This window comes from Diadema antillarum, unplaced genomic scaffold (genome assembly GCF_040938485.1).
Source record: "Diadema antillarum isolate AM-2024a unplaced genomic scaffold, OU_Dant_1.0 seq00000995_RagTag, whole genome shotgun sequence".
Lineage (NCBI taxonomy): Eukaryota > Metazoa > Echinodermata > Echinoidea > Diadematoida > Diadematidae > Diadema > Diadema antillarum.
In genome coordinates, this window is record NW_027271833.1 from 224,456 (window position 1) to 245,392 (window position 20,937).

Genomic DNA, 20,937 nt, shown 5'->3' on the forward strand with positions numbered 1-20,937 from the left:
TATGACGTCGGAGAGAGAATTCTCATTATCACCTTTCTAGAGGAAATTTAAAGGACTTCACTTTCTGTCTTCTACCAGATTTCGTTCACCAGTTGAAATTGTGGCAGGCTGAAAATCGGATTTTGTCAGTATAAACGATGCATTGGTGAAGAAAAAAAAATAGGGGACACATGAATATGTCAGCAATATCTCTAAACGTACCTGGTGCAGAAGGGCAGATGCCACTTCAATAGAGTGGTTTAATTAACGTATGACATTGCGTCGTCAGTTTTGGAACATAATATATTATCTAATGATGATCTGAACGTTGTTTTCATGCGGTTCTATTAAAATGTGGACGAATAAAACATCGAACTACAAAAATACATGAAAATTCATATCTATGCTCGACTCGACTTTGTTATTGTAATTACAAAGTATAATTTTAATCGATGGAAGTAAATGTACAAATGATTTATGAATCTGCTTTTACGCGCCGCGTAAGAATGCGTAAGATGTTACTTTATGAATTCACATTATATCTGTAGCTAAGCTTGAATATGAGAGTTTATTGTCCACTACTTACCGGCAGAGTATGCTAGCTTTGTGTCCATGTCGTAGGCAGTCTGAACCGCTGCATCCTTATTTAGCCCCCATAGGGCCTTTCCAGCACGGTAGCCATGTGGAAGATAGATAGTAGACACAGGTCTCATCGTAAACACGTTTGTTTTCTCTGGCCGCTTCTTCTGCGCATGGACGATGCATGCACATAGTGAGAGAAAACCCAACAACGCGCGAATGCACATCATGATCAAAAAGTTTTGAGCAGGAAAAATTGGAAAGCGATGACTCGTGAAATGGATTTCCAACAGAGAGGACAGATCTACAGATTTGATTGACAAAATGTAACTACAGCTTCAGGTGCTCAAGAGTTGTGCAGTTTTGATAGTTAAAACTGCAAAGATTTAAAGGCGAGTGTTTGCAGCCAGGCTGCACGAAAAACCGCAGGGCCTATGCCTGGATCACTCGTGAAGATTCACAACACGCTAGGAAGAAGTGGCCTTGTGTACCACTCTATGCTCTTCTCGTGTGCACCCTCTTTCCCCTTCTCTTCCCCTTTGCCCGTTTGTTTTTCAGCCCTGCCCCTTCAAAATCCGCGCTAGCAAAGAGGCGAAGAGGCGGATGAGTTTGAGAACAGGCAGGAAATGACTCTAAATTTGCACAGCCCGACACGAGGAGGCAACTTGTTCCAACACAGGAGTGGGGCGACTCGTGGTACTATTTATATGACTAGATCCCGCCAAAGCCACACACTCACCGGGTTAAAGCCGTCCGCGCATGCGCACATTCAATCTTGGCGTGTTGCATCGAGTATTAAAGCGCTCCCTGTAGGATTTCTCAACCTGTGACTGAAATAGACTGACAATAAATGAGAGTGAGAGTGTGAGACATCCAGACAGACAGACAAACAGGCAGAAAGAAAGAGGTGTTGTAGGATCGACTGCAGATGGTTCAGTTTAGAAGTAGACGGACGAGAACAGAAGTTTGAGAGTGAGAGGGCGATTGCGATCGTACGTGGTAGAAGTGGAATGAACAATACAAACATAGATCTACGCTGTTAAAATTCGAACTTACGTGTGTTTTGCATGGGCAGGAAAAACAACAACAACAAAAGAAAAAAAAGTGTAACCAAAGGGGCCGGGAAGGAGCCATTAAAATCTTGATATTATTTTACGAAATTGATGTAACCTCTTAGGATTCAACGACCCCACCCCGTCAAACAATGACCAAAGGGAGGCGTCAATCCTATTTTACTGTACTCGAGGAAACAATGGCTATTCAATTGTGCTGCCATAACAATGATTTTAACAATGATTCAACAACAGGTCGACGTATGATTCTACTTCGTGGGAGTTATTGTTAGCAGTGACCAAACATGTTTACTTTGATAGCGAGCTAGCAAGAATAGACCAACTCTTCTTTTAACCACACAATGCAGAAGCTACGCATGTTCGGTATGCTGAAGCAGCAACAAGGATGTAAGATTAGTAGATCAATTTTGAATAAAATAGAAAAATGAATAAATGAAAGCTCTAGGGTACTGATGAAGTTTAATCTAGAATATATTCCTTTTCGTTTTAAAGAGAAGAGAAATGATGATTTGAATTGCGTGGTGATTCTGATCAAGCAACAACTGTTCGTACAAAAGCTGAATAACAAAGTTCCAATTCTTAACATAATGAAGAGGAATATCTAAGATATCATTACGATGAGAGATACATTATTCATTTTGTTTTGTGTCGGGTGCGTGTAACAAATTTTATACAAAGAAGCAGTGAATCCAGCATTTGTTTGTGCAAATGAAAACGAGAAATATGTTTTTAAGAAATGGGTTTTGGATGAACATTTTATTGAGATGTAAAATACTGGAAAGGAATGATAAAATACCACATTAGTCCACGGAGTGCTAAAAAGTTTAGAAACAGAAGTTGATAACAACGACGACAACAGCAACGACACTTGTCATGAGCGAGCTAGGCAAGAACGGTAAACTCCTATCTTCGAGGCCGCACTTCTTTAATCACTCATTACCCTATTATACGAGCACAGGATATCAGTGATAGTTTCGGGCCATTACGTTCTAGGAGGCATGAGTCTTGATGCACGATATAATCAGCTTTTATTCATGCATCACTATTAGCGGTTTTGGTGGATGTGTGTGACCAATTATGTGTGTGTGACCAATTATCATATCAGTGGTGAAAAGACCAAAGAGTTTGCTTTTCCTAAGCACACACTAATTACAATTTTCAAGAGCTTTAAACACTTATAAGTACAATTCATATATGATATACATGTATATGAGAGAGAAAAACAATGAGAAACGCAATGAATTAAACATGTAGTGAAACAAGGAGTAGAGGTGGGCAGCCCAAATGGGGGATGGACAGCATCAAAGAGTGGACACGGCTGGCCAATGACAGCTCCAACTGATGCGCAGCGCAGAGGATAGAGCCGGTTAGCGACGAATGATCTCAACGGCTTCTCACGTCTCCGGTACGACTTCCGGGTCGCGAGGTGAATGATGAAAGCTATGGGAGAGAGGTTGGACAGAGAGAGAGAGAGATGGAGAGAGAGAGGGAGAGAGGAGAAGAGCATGCATCGGAGGTGAAGGGAAATTATTGATTATGCTACCTTCCTTTTGTTTCTGTGAATCTATTGCCTATATTGTTTGACAATTTGATGAGCTTCTATAATACTGCTATTAATCGAACATTTATCATGTTTATAAAGTATCTGTCAAAAATGAGTAATCATTAATCAATCTCATCACTACACAGGTTAAAAAAATGATCGCATGAGAGTGAATCATTAATCATTGCAACGCGCCCAGTCAACTACACATCAACAAATTAATTACTCCCGCCCCACCTAATTCGTTGACTGACTCTACAATCGAGTGAGCCTGCATGGGGGTTTTCCCTTCGGTTTGCTCGTCCTCGAATACTTTTTTAAACTGAGGTGCATTATTGTTTCACCAAAAGAACATAAATTCTCAAACTCTTCGAAGACTGTCGATCTCAGTATTTCTTCACTGTTTCAATGGTTCCTCCTCAATACTGTAATACTTTTCAGAAACCATCCAGGCAAGAATATTATATATTTTTGATATTTATCAAGTTATTTTTTTCATTTATCTATTTATTTATTCATTCATTTATCTATTCTTATTTAGTTATTTTATTCATTTATTTATTTATTTATTCATTCATTCATTTGATTACTTATTTATAGGTTTTCCTGGCCAATTTCTCACTTTTGTCAGTCCATTTAATAAAAGGTTCATTCAATTTAGCGAAAATCCTCGTCACTGCACATTCTGTCATTCAAAATTGTAACTTGTTCGTTCAATTTAGCATTTTGATCAATGAGATTCGCACATGTGCCTTTCGAATTCTTAAAACGGGCATTCAAATGGGCACATGCTCTTCAGTCATTCAATTTCGCGTATGAGCAGTCAAATTCCAATCATGTTCATTCAAATTAACGTAATGTTATTTCTATTTTGAAAAGGTCAGAACGGTGATATATACGTATTTATATGTGAATATTTGTTTCATCCACACACTGTTAAGTATATAGCAAAGGTATCTTTGACCCTAAATACTTCAAGTTTGTTGTTCTGTAACGCCCCTCTTCTTTCATACAATGTCATCAGAACTATACATGTACCAGTACCATAGATTCACTTCACTTTCTTATGTCCAGTCATGGTAGCACGAGTTAGATCAGACGTGTTATCTCTCAAGAAGACAGGAAAAGAATCATAGAAGCATTTGAGGGTAACAACCTTGACCATTGATGGCTAGAACTGATCCAAAAACTTTATTCCTAATGATGATTAGCGCAATATAGCACCCTCCAAACATGCCAAATGAAAATAATGAAACATGCAGATGAAAGAAATAATCACAATGTAAGTTGAAACCTCCTTCTCCCAATTAATATAAAAACAAACTTAAGATTAATGTATCTGTGAACGAAATAACATTATAAACATATACACATATTTTGAAAGTATTGTTGCAAAGGTGATATCAGAATAAAGAATGAAAACGAAAATATGAAATGTTAAGATGCTTGCAAATAATACCTATGATGAATGAAAATGGAAAAAAGGAATAAAAGCATTAACGTGTCTGCTAAATTGACTGCATTAAATGCGAAATTGGATGCCCAAGAATGAATTCGAATGAACGAGCGCAGCGTATACGTGATCACGTGACTATATCATGCTAAATTGAATGAACGATTTGCGAAATGGTGCTTGTCTTACGAATTTGAACTGAAAAAGTGCTGATTCGAATGATGTTAAAGGTAATTTGAATGCCCTAAAATGAATTTGACTGAAAACATCATAAAATTGAAATACGGAACATGCTATCTAGGCTAAATTGTCCTAAATTGAATGCAGCTATTACGAATTGGACTGAAAAAAAAGTGCGATATTGGGCCGGGAAAACCTATATTTTTTGTGTTCAGGTATCATTATATTTTTTGACTCCATATCGCCACTCGTGTCCACAGTTATTTCTTCCACTTATTTTTTTTCTTCTTAAAGAAGACCGCATATATACTACTCAGAAGAAGACACCTTTTCCAGCATTACGCTATAGGAAAAAAAAAAAGAAAAGATGATCAAGACTGCGCCTGGCCCACAAAAACAAAGTGCTGCAATTTAAAGACTATTTTGAAAATCTGACCCTGAATTTTACATGTGGAACTGTATGTATTTTTTTATTTATTTATTTATTTATTTATTTATTTATTTATTTATTTATTTATTCATTCATTCATTCATCTGATTACTTATTCATTTTTGTATTCAGGTATCATTATATTTTTCTGACTCAATATCGCCACTCATGTCCACAATATTTCTTCCACTTGTTTTTCTTCAGACCGTTTACTACTTCAGAAGAAGACACCTTATCCAGCAAGAAAAATAAAAATAGATGATCAAGACTGCGCCACAAAAAACAAAGTGCTCCAATTTAAAGATTATTTTCAAAATCTGACCCTGAACTTTACACGTGGAATTGGCAAACGGGGCTTGTAAAGTAACAGTTTGGTACTGTTTAAATCTTAATCTAACTCTACACTAGGCCTAGGACCTATATACTTATCATACTTGGGTTAAAAAACACACCGAAAACAAGCAAACAAACAAACACAACTCAAATGTTTTAGAAAGGAGCTGTGTAGCGGCAGATGTGTGATTTCTTCCTCTATATTTGACTTATAATTCCTACACTCATTCAGAATAATGAGATGTCAGTTGAGGAGATCTGTTATGTATATAGTTTCAAATATATTCATAGAGAAACGTGGGTCATAACGGTTATGGCACAGGTCAAAAGAGGACTAACTGCGTCAAGATGACGGATCACTAAGGGAACTCTGCCCGACTCAGTGCACTTAGCACCACTGTCGGCACTGTTTTCAAGTAGTTTCACTTCTAGAAATCTCTTTTTTAATGTATTGTAATTTGTATAGAGAAAAGGGAGAATTGGTTTTAAACAGGTGAAACCCCTGACAAATCTTCATTGTGCAACTATCGGTGATAGAAGGCAGTCAGAACCAACGAAGCAGTGGAGGCTGCAAAATACAGTATGGGACTGTATGGCAACATTTGACTGGCGTGCTCACCCAGTTGGTAAGTTGAGATAGAAGCTTAATACTTGTTATTTCAGGCTCATATCAATGTTTGCTCTAATTCAATCGCGAACTAGGATGAAATGTTTCTTGTCATCATGACTGGATATAAGTAAAGGTGTGTACGGTTTGTACAGTCTTGGTCGTAAAGCTTAACCCTCTGTGTGCTTTGGTTGGTAATTGGCATAGAAAAACTCATAGCATTGTACACGCTGCTCAAAGTCCCTGGCATAGAAAGGGTTACCAGCAATTTGTATGTCAAAAGGAACGAGCCGAGCCCTCTACAATGTAGTGAAGCTACGGTAGCTTTTAACTTTTAGGCAGATCATAACTTTCCATCAGTATCTCCGAATGCCCGATAAGTGTTTACAGTTGTCTACTATAATTTTCTTTACGTCGATGGTAATCTTCCGTAAATTATTGCGTGGCTTAATTGCTGAAGGATATAAAAGTTTTATCTGTTTCCATTTCACTTGGTTCCCAAGTCAAGTCACCCCTGATTCTTCATTTTGTGCTTATTTCGAGATCCGCCACCCCCACAGCTCAGTGAAATGCCGTCCACATCAGGCTATACAATTTACGCAATACACTGTAGTGGATCTTGTATGAAACGTATTGAACGCCACATTTGTGAAAATTGAGAAATTTTGCGAAATTTGAAAAAAAAAACTATTTCCACTAGATGCCATAGGTTATCCTGTAGAAATTGTGAGCACATACGAAAAATTCAGGATCATGCTTACATTGAGATGAAGTACAGTACGGGGGCGGATCCAGGAATACCGTAAGAGTGCGGCCCCTCTGGATCCGCCACTGCAGTAACACAATTACCCATAACATCATAATAACAGAAGTAACCTCGTATCTTTGTTTAGGTTTAAATGATTTAGACCCATACACACACCAAATTTCTTTGCCGAATGACGAAAACATTGTTACATCAAACGACACAAATTAAATAAGAAAATTTCACATGCATAAATAAAAGAAATAATAATTCTTGGTCTGTATACATGAAAATAAATTCAGTTGAAGGGAACAGAATTCCACTGAATTTGATGGAATGTCGTTTCACGAACCGAAGATGTTTGAAGCTTTAGATGTAAAATACCTTTGCCCAGACGCGTGTTATTGCAGTATTTTGAGGGTTTTCTTGACAGAATTGGGCCTTTGTGATTTGAACAATAGATCATAGAGCAAAATAGACCTTACCGTACTCACTTTGCAACATATATCGTTAATTCGCCTTGAAAGTATATACCACAGAGAGGATAAGGACAACGGTATAGTTTAACTTCCGTGATTTTAGGAAGTCATTTAAAGCATGGTGTGTAGTTCCTTCGTAAGGTGCTCCACCTACTGCATGTGCGTAAAATGTCGAGAAGTTGATCAAATGCTGGCAACACCCATTCTTAGAGAAAGAAATTATGGCAACGCAAATCGAGCCCGACCCATGAGCATTGATTACAATTTCAATGTATACGCAGATATGCGGAACTGATGAGGAGGAGTATGCCCTGGGAATGGGTGGGAAGCTGCGTATAAGAGCTCAGTTTCTATGGTAACAACATAAACGCCTTCACCTACAGTTTCTATATGAAACTACTTGCAACACAAAATTCTTAACTGCTGCATAAACTTTAAGCGTGGATACTCGTACAGCGAAGCATCATAAGACAGTAACAGCTCAGTTTTTGGGCCTATTTTTGATCATGATATAGTTTGCTGGATTTGCAGAGACATTTTGTTTTCATTCCCCCCCCCCTTTTTTTTTTGCAGGATTGTTGTTGTTGTAGCTGATGGGATGGACATCCGAACCTTAATTTTTGGTCTCATATTGTTACTCCAGCCATTTGCATATTGGCTCTTCTGAGTTATTGAACTTCCCTTTTTCCGTAATTTGGAAAACGCGAACTCTGCAACCAAAAGCGATGGTATCAGATGCTTCCACAAATTTAATGTACTCGCAATTATAGGATCAGATTAGTATAATTGTATGATTCCATACAAAACTATAAAAAAACAATAAGAGCTAACTTTAGTATTCATACGAAAAGAGAGTCCTGCAAAATTATCAATATGTATATACGCAGTAAGGTCACGAAATGTACGTTATAGCTGAACGCAAAGCGCAGAAATGTGTGAAACGGGTCACAACAGGAACTTAACTAAACACTTCCGAAATCCAAGCGTAATCTCCAGGTCCTAACTTCTCATGATCACGTGTTCTAACATTCCTCCTCACCTTGTAAGCAGTGAAATGAGAAATCTGCCCCCTTCAAGAAAGAAATGTCGTCAGGTAAAGTAACACATGTATTTCCTGAATGGATTAAGGCCTGGCATGTAGATACAGAGGTGACATTTGAAGCGATGACATACACCGGCTATCCTTTAATTGAAAACGATAGTACTTATACTAATTAATTATCCATTCTAGAGATCGAAGCTTGAAGCTGTCGATATTTCGTTTCTTGCATGCTAAAGGCCCTAACCAGGGTGACATGAATCCCTGTCTTTAAAGGTCTTGAAATTGCATATTCAAGTGTAAAACTGAAGACATTTTATTCTAAGAAAAAATGTGCATGTCGTATATATATATATATATATATATATATACTTTCCTGTAGGTCTGCGTTTACAGCTCGATCTGAGGAACGTGGGCGAATTTATATCAACGTTCTGTATTTCAGTCCACAAGCTCACTTGTCGAATTAGACCGTATCAAATCGGTTATTAGACCATTCCGCCTTCATACAAGATGAACTTAGATATTTTCTTCAAGAACATACAAGGTCGACAGTTATACAGCGTATCGTTACTAAGCAGAACGGTTTTCTTCGGAACTTGTTTATCTCTCTCGACATGTAACAGGAGGTAGTTGTGTTGCTGTTGCTTTTTTCTTCCGTTTTATATGACTTTTCTCTCGATTCTCATTGCTTACGTTCAATAAAAGAGAATCAAAATTACCAGAAAAAGGGAGAAATTCAATAAAATACAGAGATGGACGAGTGGAATCTTTTTAAAGAAATAACACTAAACAATATATGCAACTTAGTTAGCTAGGTAGTCATTTATGTAGTTGAATTAAGTTTTGACCACTTCCAGTGTTGTTGAGCATAATTATAGAGATTATAATCACCTTATCAACAAAATGGACAATTGTATATGCAATAACTATATACTTTGTTTGCTGGATAAAATCCTCCTTACTTTGTTTTGATTCGGTTTTATTTCTGTACTTTTATCATCAATACAATTAACGAACTTCAACAAAGTGTCGGCAAAACAATATGCAAAATGAACACAATTAATGTATGTAAAATCTCTGACAAATAAGTTGATATTTGTATTGTTACAAGCACTCATATCAATGTCTTAAGGAAAAAATGGAATTCAGGCCACTACCGTCATAAGCAAAGCTTTGCTATGAAGATTCGACCCCACGTTATGTTGCAAAATGTAATGAATTATCATAATAAAAGCAGTGCTTCTTAACAAGTGAGCCGCGAAGCTTTCGCAGATTTGCTGCCATGGCTGCGAGATGTCCTCCAAAATAAAAAGGGAAAAGATTTGTGTTCGATCTATAAATAAACTGGGCCTCAACAAAAAAAAAACTTTTGTAGAAGCTAAAGAAAAAAAAATGGTTCAAAAGAGCATAAAGTACCTGTTTGAATCTTACCACTTTATACTAAGAGAAAATAGTCGTTCAGAGGGCTAACGGTGAAGTGAGGTTGTGTTGCACTGGCATGATAACGCAGAGCTGTAGAAGTGTGCATGCTTTATGCCCGTGAGAAGTGTGAATCATGCAGCTGTGATAATGGTGTGCCCGTAAACGCACTATTTAGAGTCAAAATAGGGACATTTTTCTTTGTTGGAAATATACTGGTTTATGAACCAATGAATATTTTTTTTGAGGGGGTTTTGGAGAAGTACTGCCATGCTGGCTGCTCATTCAAGAACATGAGGGCGTTCTTTCTTTCATATATATTTATGATAAAGTGCATTCTCACAATCCGTCTGACCATCAATCTAACTACGGCCATTGGACATGTTGGAGACTTCACAGAGAGGACCCCGTTTAGATTCTCTTTTACAATTCTAGTCCGATTTTAACATTGCCATCACAATAGTTCGCTCACCAGATTATGCTGTTCTCGTTTTCTTGGATTTTTACCCTTCCAAATTTGAGCTAAATAGAAAAAAGAAAATGATTAAATTTATAAAACTAAGGGAGAGAAATATTCAATTTCTTCTCGGCTACGTTGCAGATACATGCATAGACGAAACTGGAGCTTCAGATCGTAATGCCTTTGTCATTGCAAAGTTATAATCACTTTAGAATATCTCAGTTTACAAGGAAAGCGGCTTTTGACTAGTTAAGCAACAATTGTTTACGTCACTTGCTCAGATTCAAGGCTAGACGGTATAAGTATTGTATCGGCCGACTCATTATCAATTCAACGGAATGGCAAATCTACTTTAATGACTCCATTAATTAACCGTCCATATCCAGGCCAGAAAATTAATTTAACTCACCAAGAGAACGTCAAATAATAATAATCTCACCGTGTAGTTGTAAAAAATCCGTTATACCTCAGAATCAATTGAGATAAAGAATTACTTCACTCAAATTATGATGTGTGTGACGTTGGAATCTTTACGATCAAAATTAAAACTCTTTGTTAGTTTTAAGTTGAAATTTGTAGGAGTTCTTCCTGTTGTTTGAATGTTGAGGTTCACTTTGAATTTCTAATACCTCTGAATTCCGATAATATTCGCTAAAACATCGGATCTGCACCAAAAGAAAAGAAGAAAATTACAAAAATCAAGGAAAGGCTAAACAGAAATACGCTGTTGTAACCAAATATGTTACTTTCTGTCCTTATAAACTTGTTAAATTGAGGATAGATGTCCTTATAAACTTGTTAAATTGAGGATAGCTGGGGAAAAGAGAGACAGAAAAAGATTATTTTCATAGGCATCACTTGGTCCCAATCACGTGTGACTTCCAAGATGCGGAAAATAGCACCCAGTGAATGTCCCGTGCTATGGTTGGCGGATTTCTTAAAGTCTCTCCCTGCTCCTCTCGCCCTGTCCCTTAGCGACGGCCATTATCTGCCATTGATTTGACCCGGGGCTCCAAATACCGATCAAACTACTTGAAATGGGGTGTCCACAATGGGTAAGAGCAAAGAATAAGAGCAGAGGGAAAGTCATCGATAATCCATGTTTTTCAATCGTGCTGGACTTTGTTCTCGAACAACGGGTGCAGCCCAGTCACGTCTTAAATCCTAGATCGATTTTTTGTGGCCAGCCGAAACAAGATTTCGGTGAAGGCAAAATAAAGGGGGCAAACACATAGGCCTGTCCCTCAGTGGTTTGATCGTACACAGAGTGGACAACACCGCTGTACAAAGAGCTTCTTCTGAGACTTTTGAACATATCAATCGGCCGACTATCTACAAGCACGATGGAATAGTTGTCAAAGTGAACCTGGTAACCGCAAAATAATTGAAGCAATGCAGAAGAGAACGTGAGTTTGGGTTCTCTGCAATCTCTGGTGGGCCTTGCAAGCTTCACACAGCACTCCTGTTAAGATTAAACAAAGGTGAGTCGGCTAAATAGCATTTGAAAAATCGGCATGTCTTGAAGTAGTCTCCGAAGCAAGTTAGGCTAACAAATCTATTCAAGAGCATGAAGTGGGTAAAGGTTTGTCGTCGTGACAAGATTAGTAGTACAATATGTAGAACTAATATTTCCGAATTATACCATACCATGGCAGTAAAGTATTACACACAGCAAGTTAGGCTAACGGTTAGTTGTCCACTGACTTTGTACATACTCTATCATGTCTATACCCTAACAAATCTATTCAAGAGCATGTAGTGGGTAACGGTTTGTCGTCGTAACAAGATTTGTACAATACTATGTAGAACTAATATTTCTGAATAATACCACACCAGTAAAGTATTACACACAGCATACATGAACTGTGGGTACAGCATAACTGTAAGTATACCGTAAATATGTGAGTACAATGTACAATACATTCCCAAAGTGACAGATGAATTGTCGCATGGTCTTATCCCACTTTAATTGCATAATGCCTATTCGCTTGGTTTAATCCTATTTGTCTCCAACCAACTTGGTCTAGGCCCTAAATTCCACATGGTTTTTACCAATAGTTACCATTTCTTCTAATTATTACCTGATGGGCAATGCCAACTTCGTCTGACATCGGATTGGTCTGTTTATCACTTAGTTAACATCTTAATGAATGAGGTGGTAATTAGCCCACCTGACCACTAGACGAAGGATGGTAATTAGCCGACATGATATTAGACAAGGTGATTATCAGACCAAATGGCTATTAGACCTAATTGATAATAAAGCAAATCAACTCAGCCGTATTGGTACAATGCACTGTAGGAATGAAACCAACTAATCAAAACAAGTGAATATAAACCGTGAACTTGGAGACCTAAATAGAAGAATAATCCTTCACCTTTTTAGGTTTTTTTCAAAAGTTTTATCGTATTTATACATTCTCCATAATGGTAAGTTCGAATACACATATTCTAAATTTGGGACTGATTTCGATATGAGCAACAGTGGCAGTTTTTTGCTCTGTTTTATACAGGGGTACTTACGAAATGAATTGAATTGAAACGTCGGAGTAGTTGATTCGAATATTTTAATGAAATATGCTGTCACTGTCTGTTATCTTTAAACTAAAAAGATGTAATGAAGATGCTGTGGTTCTTGGACAGGGATGCAAAGTCAGAAAAAAAAAGAGAGGAAAGAGAGAGAGGGGAGGGAGAGGTTAGTCATGTAGTATGTGCTGCATAAAGTCTTGATTATCTTTTGGTGATAAGAAAGACGAAGCCCTGTGGGCTAATTCTAAGAGATTTTAGACTGAAAGAGGTTTACTGTTGCTTCAGGTTGGTTGCTACACAGTCTATACTCGCAACGATAAAGTGAACCTTTCGGAATAAAGTTACTTAGTCAAAACATATACACTGGTAGAGAAAGACTTGCAAACTTGAAATTAAAAAAAAAAGAATCCTATGAATATCTAACTATGAGCGATCATGATACCCCCAACTTATTCCACAGAGAGGGAGGGAGAGAAAGAAAGAAACTACAAGAAGGAAAAAAAAAACCCGCCAGAACAAAGTTGTAACCTTTCGTCATTGTTTGGGATGCTTGCTAAGAGCAGTTTAGAACAATAATGTTTCGGCAGCCAGAGTTCTGTGATCAAAGGTGTAATGCTTTTTCAATCACTTGTCCATGATGAATTCATGTATAATTAGAATTGTATTGTATACCATTTATGCTCAAAGGAAATCCGTAATTGTGGGTGGCTTTCCGCAATTGTACTAAAAAAGAAAAGATATCAAAACATGTATTCATTGTTACACGGTATTGCCTGTAAACTATAGCTTTAGATACATTAATGTGTCTACATGCAACCATCTAATACAAACATACGCACACATAATTATGTGTACATGTGTATGTATATATGTATAATATATCACATTATTGTAGCATATTTTTCCCAGAAAATGGAGCTTTTCTTACTTGATAAGTCTTCTGTCTTGTATTACGCAATATAAATGCTAATTTCATTTCAGTAAACGCGAGAGATGGTACAATGCATGCGCTGTATTTTAGGTCCATGCATGCAGTGGAGTGAAATAAGTATGAACATACCTATTGCGCTTCAGTATTTGCAAGTGTTCCATTACCTAATATCCATGCGTTTGAGTTCCAAACATTTCATCTCCATGGTTAGCATTAATTGTAACCGCTTCATTCATGATTCGTTCACGTCATCTTAGAAGTTCATTCAGGGAAGGTATTATCTCTCTCTGTAAAACCGCAACATGAAAACGTCTTTTTTAAAAACTAGTGTGTGGAAATTAAAAATTGGCGACACAGTATGTTTGTCCTCTTTTATGTTATTCAAAAGTTTGTCTCTGTCGTTACAATCAAAAGGCAACAGAAATAGCAATTACCACTCAATCAGACACACCTATGTTTTGTAAGACCTTGATGTTCATGTGGCACAATAGAGCATTGTTTCATGTGCGTGCAACTGAATAAAAAGGAAACGAGGGATACCTATTTTATTAGAATTCAAACTCATTTCCGTCCACCCAATATGTCTGTCAGGTGCATATGACAAACAAAAAGAAACTCTAACCACATTAAGAGTCGAAGTAAACAAAAACAGCAACAAGTGAAAACGGCATCTTTCTTTCAATAACAGTTTTATAGAAATTCTTGGAAGAAGCATGTAAGACAGTTTTGACTGGTTACGTGTTGAATGAGGTACTATCAATACCTTAATCGGAGTCGGAGCCAAATCATGTACTTCAGCTCGGACAATGATGGAAATTTCACCGCAGAACCGCATTTCCTTTGTCTTTTGTTGATATGAGCTCATCTCAGAGAAACGAAGATATCCTTGAACTTAGTGTGCCAAACCTTGTCTACGTGACATTTCAATGCTGCAGCTCCAGCAGAAGAACATATGCTTTTCCACGATTCATTATGTGTGTACATACATGCCAAAGGTAAAAAGAAATGCAAAATATCTTGATGCAATCTTTTCAAAAGCGAAATTTCAATCTTTGTTCCATCTTTGAACAGCGCATTGGTAGCTCAAAACCTGCTATAGGGACATGCCAGTTTTTAAAGTGAACCCCATTGCTCATAAGGGGAAAATGAAATACGACTTTTGATATTTAAGAATTGATCTAAATAATATATCAAAATTCTTTCTATATCTATACCAGTCATGTTGATATGTAATATGATAACAATAAACATTTCCTGTCAAGGGCAGCAAAAGATATCGAAAGTCTCAGTGATAACGATTCATACTTTTAATTTAGGTATTTATGATATTTTTCATACCCTTAACGAAGAGGATGATGCCATATCTTTCTTTATTTACAAATGCTTATTTTGAACATTTCACCCAAATGAAGTCCAATAATGTCTGGAAAGTAAATGTACCTGACTCAGAAGCAGTGTAGTTCCCAATAAAATTTCGTTTGTTTGTTCATCATGTTTACGCGTGTTTCTGAAAAATGAAGTGAAACTAATAGGTCCATACGGAAACAATTGGTGTAGGAGTTATTCTAGGTGTCTGTTGATTTACGAAATGGATTAAGTTCCCTATTGTCTATTTCATCGAACCAGATCAAGCAGCCTATTGGTCCTTCTGACAAGGTAGAAGAGGAGATGGCGGGAGCCAACGGCTTTAACAGCGACTTCCCCAGCGGGCATGACCGCTACTTGGCCCTGCAGCAAGTCAGCCAGAAGATCCTGAGTCGAGCCGGTACTAGGAATAGTATGGAAGACCGAGAACTGGAGAGGCGCACGAGACAGCTCTACTTCAACGAGAGCCTGAAACAGGCCCAGTACGAATCGGTGGAAAAGCGACTCAAGGCAAACTTGAAGGACCATTTCTTGTACAGCAACACCCTCCAAGAGAGCGTGCGCCCCCGAAACAAAACGCGAAAGCACCAACCGTTCCTACCGAGTATTCCCGCCACTGCCGAGATGAAACCGTTCGGTCGGTACAGCGGGCGTACCCGCTCAAGAATGGACTCGGCAATGGAGCGGCTGGACCAGAAAATGCTGCATCGCGAGGAGAGGAAAACCGCCAAACGTTTCTCCGAGTGCAAGCAGGAGAGCGACGTCCTGATCCGAAGGCACCTCAGCACCGAGCAGATTCTTGAAGCAAAGGACTTACCACTGTCGGAACGGCTCACCTTCGACAGCGTAGAGAAATTCCGCACCATAATCGGTAACGCGAAAGCGAAGGCTGTGATCGATCGTCTGCGTAAGCGCATAGCAGAGAGGAAAGAGCGGGAAAAGGGAACGAAAGTACTAAAGCGATCAAAGGGAATATTTCATACGCAGGTGCATGATGTTACCTCATAGCTGATGATAGAGTATAGGTAATTTACTGCAAAGACGCTCGAAGAAATGAACTCTAAAGAGTAGCGGTGTCGAAAGAACTTCTCATGAAGGAGGTGGTTTTGAACAAAACTTAACTCCTAAAGATGACAATTGTCTTATGTGCTTTATAATTTTGTTACGGCATGATTATTTGATCCTGTCACGTGACAACAAGTAAAAGACATGTATAGCATTCGAGGAAGAATGAGCGAGATTCCAAGAAACGCTCTTGTAAATGACTCACCGCTATGTGTGACGGTATTAACGCGATGGCACGGTTTGCCTAACACGGGCACTTATAAATATCCCTATAAACCTCTCACAGTCATATTGACAGTGTGCGCAGTGAACGTACGAATGTACGTGAATGTATGATAACATAACATGGTGACAATCAGCCCCTTATTCCATTGGGTAAGGGTACATTTACATCATAATGGGTTTGAAGACTATCTATCATTATATCCATGTTCAGTGTATTCTTGTGTTTTATTCTCCGACTACTAGTATTAAGCTCATGGCGTCACAACGCCTTGATTGCGTTGCATGTTCTATGACAGTGGAGACACAGTGATTCATGTCCTTACCCATACCTTGACAATGCTCTCAGAATGTCTCAATACACAACAATCTACTTAATTTGCAGATCCATAATAGTAACCGAATGCCACATATTATGTTTAGATTGTCCTAGGTGTATCATGTTCTTATGTTTTATTAGTGGAAAAATGAGCAGAAAAATGGGATTCGATCGGGAGGAATCCCATTTTCTTTGCTCATTTTTCCACTAATAAATTGTGTTCACTTCTGGTCAGTTTCCTTCTGTTTGCGTAATTATGTTCTTATAATGATAAGATGTCAGTTTTGGTCCCTAAAGCAGTCACTTATTCCTTTCAATAAATGTGGAGTGTTCTGCTAGATTAAAAGAGACATTCACATCAATCACTACTTGAAACCTCGCCTTCGGTGGTGATATCACAAAGGACCAAGACAGAAGTTGTGGCTAAAAAGGAACCAGAAAGTAGGTGCAACACATTACGAAATGTGACTGTTCTACTACTGATATTAAGGAACACAGTTATGTTTTCCCCTAAATTTTGTCCGTCTCTTGCTCGATGTAGACAATAATCAAGACAACGTCTAGGCAATCTTTGATGGGAGATTAATAGGATTGCGATTATCATATTTTGTCACTTCATGACCGTATACTAAGCGCTTACATCGGCTTCAACCGTGTTCCTAAATAATTATGTCTTTTCCGATTCCAGCATGTATTCGTTGTAATCAAGTTTAAAAATAGTCCGTACATTCAGAGCCCCAGTGACCTTGACACAATTACTCTCACTAGAATCGAGTAACAGGTGCACACAGTACTAATGATTCATCTGAAAGCTTCATACAGATAGGAAGAGACATGCTGGGTGGTTATGTCTTACGAATTCGACAACAAGAAAAAAATGAAAAATAGGCTTTCTCATTAGAGGCGGAGTATTGCGATTGTAGAATGCTTCTAGTTGCAACAGTTGTCTCGACTTAGGCTTAAAGAAAAGTTTTGGTACCTCAAAAGTTTCCCTGAGTTTCCTTGTCTTAGTTTGTGTTTCAGGTTCGAAAGTACCTTTCATATAACTAACACTGTGAGACTTACTCGCCCCAAAGTGCTCTCATGTCTTAGTAATCATGCAATAATGGTTTCGTACCAGAGCAGAGCGGGCTCTGAAAAATTCGAACGAGCCGTTAGTTTGACTCGACGCGGTACCGCGATAATCAATGTACACGTATTGTACGAAACCATATTGCATGATTACTAAGACATGAGAGCACTTTGGGGCGAGTAAGTCTCACAGTGTTAGTTGATATGAAAGATACTTTAACCTGAAACAAAAACTAAGACAAGGAAACTCAGGGAAACTTTTGAGGTACCAAAACTTTATATTATCTTTAATTCGTGTTTGAAAGTCCACTGGAAATTTCCCCCGGAAGTGACCACAATATATCATATTCATTATAACGCTCGAAAGTGTATCAAGAGAAAGTAAATTGAAGAGCAATGTAGAGATCTATGATGTAATTTTTAATGCTGAAATATCCCAGACAAATCCGAGGAAAGCAATGCGCAAGCAACGCAGTTAGTTGGTTATCTATCAAATTTAAAGGGAGAATCAAAAAAAAATATCAGGTGCTCCATATCGTCTGCAAAAATGGAAATGCATTTCAATAATTGCACAGGGTGTATTGTTGTTTTCATTTTTGTTTATATTCTACTCTTCTGAAGAGTATTTGTTAAGAAAAATAATGAATATGTTTCGTAAAGCTACCATCTTGGCATTCATTTTGCGTTGAGAGGAGGTGACCTGAATAAATTCAGTCTATACGTCGTTGTTCTGAAAACATACAAGCAAATTCCTATCTAGAGGGCGTTTCGCTCTTTTGATGTCTTTTAACTGTGATCACGATATAACTCTGACACTCTGATGTTGATAAATCATGATCGTCGAAGAGGAAAACAATGATAATAATAATAATAATAATAATAATAATAATAATAATGATAATAATAATAATGATAATAATAATAATAATAATAATAATAATAATAATAATAATAATAATAATAATAATAATAACAACAATAATGATGAGGTCTTATTTACCCAGGGTAGCCTCTACAATGTTGCCACTGCTCTACCAGAGGGCCATGCTATTATTATTATCCTAGCATTGCCAGGTTTCCATCTATACGCCTGGGTCGAGAGAGACATAGTGGGTAAAAACATCTTGTCCAATAGGACGTAAAAGCACTGGGCGGGTTTCGAACTCGGCTCCTCCGATCGGGAGTCGGGAGTCTTATCCACTATGCCATAGCGCCCCCATAATAACAATAATAACAATTGATGGAGGTTGAAAGAGATGTCTTCTCTTACATTGTGGCAAGATGGCGTTTTAAACACCTCTCATTCTGCTTCTTCTTTTGATATGAATATAAGAAACCTTGCATTGATAATAATGCTTTGTCAGACATGTCAGAAATGTAACCATGGTAACTCGAGTATCTTTAAGTGTAAAATCAAAGAAAACTCTAATAAAATGTTGCATCATGCAAAGGCTTGGATTACTCATGTTTCTTTTAATATCTTTCAGATTTCCCCAGTTTTTTGTTGACATTTAATTCATTAAAAGGGATGATATAGTTTTGGTTGAAATGAGGATTCAGGTTTAAACTTTTTGCGAGATTATTAGAAACAACTTTTATGAAATATTGAAGAATATACAATTCTCAGAGGAATTGAGAGTTTGACAGAAATCGGTTTTGAAATGGCTGAGATATCCAGAAAAACGAAGTGGTCCTAAAAAATCGTGGGACCCACCTTTTGTAAGAACTAATTTGTTTTACCTTGTTTTTGGATATCTCAGCCATTCCCAAACCGATTTTTGTCAAACTTTCTATTCTTCTGAGAAACGTATATTCTTTAATACATGTATTTCATAAAAGTGGTTTCTAATTATCTCGCAAAAAGTTTAAACCTGAATCCAAATCCCCACCAAAACTGTATCATCCCTTTAACATGCACGATCTCATAGATCAACCATTATATTACTAATAACTTAGGAAACAGCCTGAGCCCTTTTGTGTGAAAACTGCTGTGGTTATGACCTTCGTGGAAAGTGTTTGGTTAAGCCTTACTGACATCTTTCTTTCTGGTCTTCTCCCCCCCCCCCCTCTCTCTCTCTCTCTCTCTCTCTCTCTATCTGTCTGCCTTGTAGTCCTATTTCTATTATCATTGTTACCGATAAAAATAGTAATAATGATGATAATAATACTAATACTAATACTAATAATAATAATAATAATAATAATAATAATAATAATAATAATAATAATAATAATAATACTTATTATTATTATTATATTATTAGATCATATCATTATTATTATTACTGGTATTATTAATATATTATATTATTATTATTATTATTATTATCATTATCATTATTATTATTATCATCATTATTATTATTATCTTATCATCATCATCATTCGATCTCCATCTTCTTCTCTGAAATATCTCAACTGCTAATTCTGCATGTAGCAAGAGCTGTCGAGTACGAAAATCAATCAAAAATCAAGAAAGAGACGCAAATGAGCAGTGAAAGCAAAATGAAACACAATTTTATTGGCAAAATTTTTACATACACTGCATCATAACAAGCAAATGACGCTATAAAATCGTTGACACTTGGTCAGAATTGTCACGTATTTGGCTGGTTCGGTTCCATTTTTTGCATGGCCAGATGCACGATCAATTTTTGTGGTTCCAGAAGATTAAGTCGTCCAATTTGCAATGCATATGTTTTCATCACAAAAACACTTCAGAGTAATTAGCATTTGATACAAAAGCAGAATTTTATTCAACGATCATTTCGTGTATTTGAATGTCTTATCGCAATATTTACAAGCAATGATTTGATTAAAAAAGATAAAAGATTTCATACATTGATATAATCCAAGTCAAAATCATCATAATGTACACTAGCTATGCTTTGATTTGCGTGGTTCTACAAGATTATGGCAATTCGCACAAATTATTGCTTTCCACATCATCTGTAATGGCAAACTTGAATCTGAGTGTCCACCCTGTGTTATAACATAAAGACATTATGTCTCGTATATCCAGGTGATCTATCAAAAGACAACAGACAGACATAGTTGGGACAGACAGAAAGACAGAAAGAAAAAATGAAACAAAGATAGATCGATAGACAGAT

General features: G+C 37.3%; 2 protein-coding genes across 2 annotated transcripts in view; one reads left to right on the top strand and one right to left on the bottom strand.

The window, feature by feature from the left end:
• The window catches only part of LOC139742314 (mesenchyme-specific cell surface glycoprotein-like), a 33,858-nt gene extending 33,070 nt beyond the window's left edge, over positions 1-788 (bottom strand). The window contains exon 1 of the mRNA XM_071652891.1: positions 566-788. Coding sequence (XP_071508992.1) covers positions 566-788 — 223 coding nt within the window. The remainder of the gene's footprint in view (positions 1-565) is intronic.
• A 14,662-nt stretch (positions 789-15,450) lies between these two features.
• LOC139742315 (uncharacterized) lies at positions 15,451-16,155 on the top strand. Its single transcript, XM_071652892.1, has one exon. The coding sequence runs from the start codon at positions 15,451-15,453 to the stop codon at positions 16,153-16,155; it is 705 nt and encodes a 234-aa protein (XP_071508993.1).
• Positions 16,156-20,937: the final 4,782 nt, after the last annotated feature.

Bases quoted from the DNA above. Each gene is read 5' to 3' on its own strand.
- LOC139742315 (XM_071652892.1), top strand. From the start codon at position 15,451: ATGGCGGGAGCCAACGGCTTTAACAGCGACTTCCCCAGCGGGCATGAC.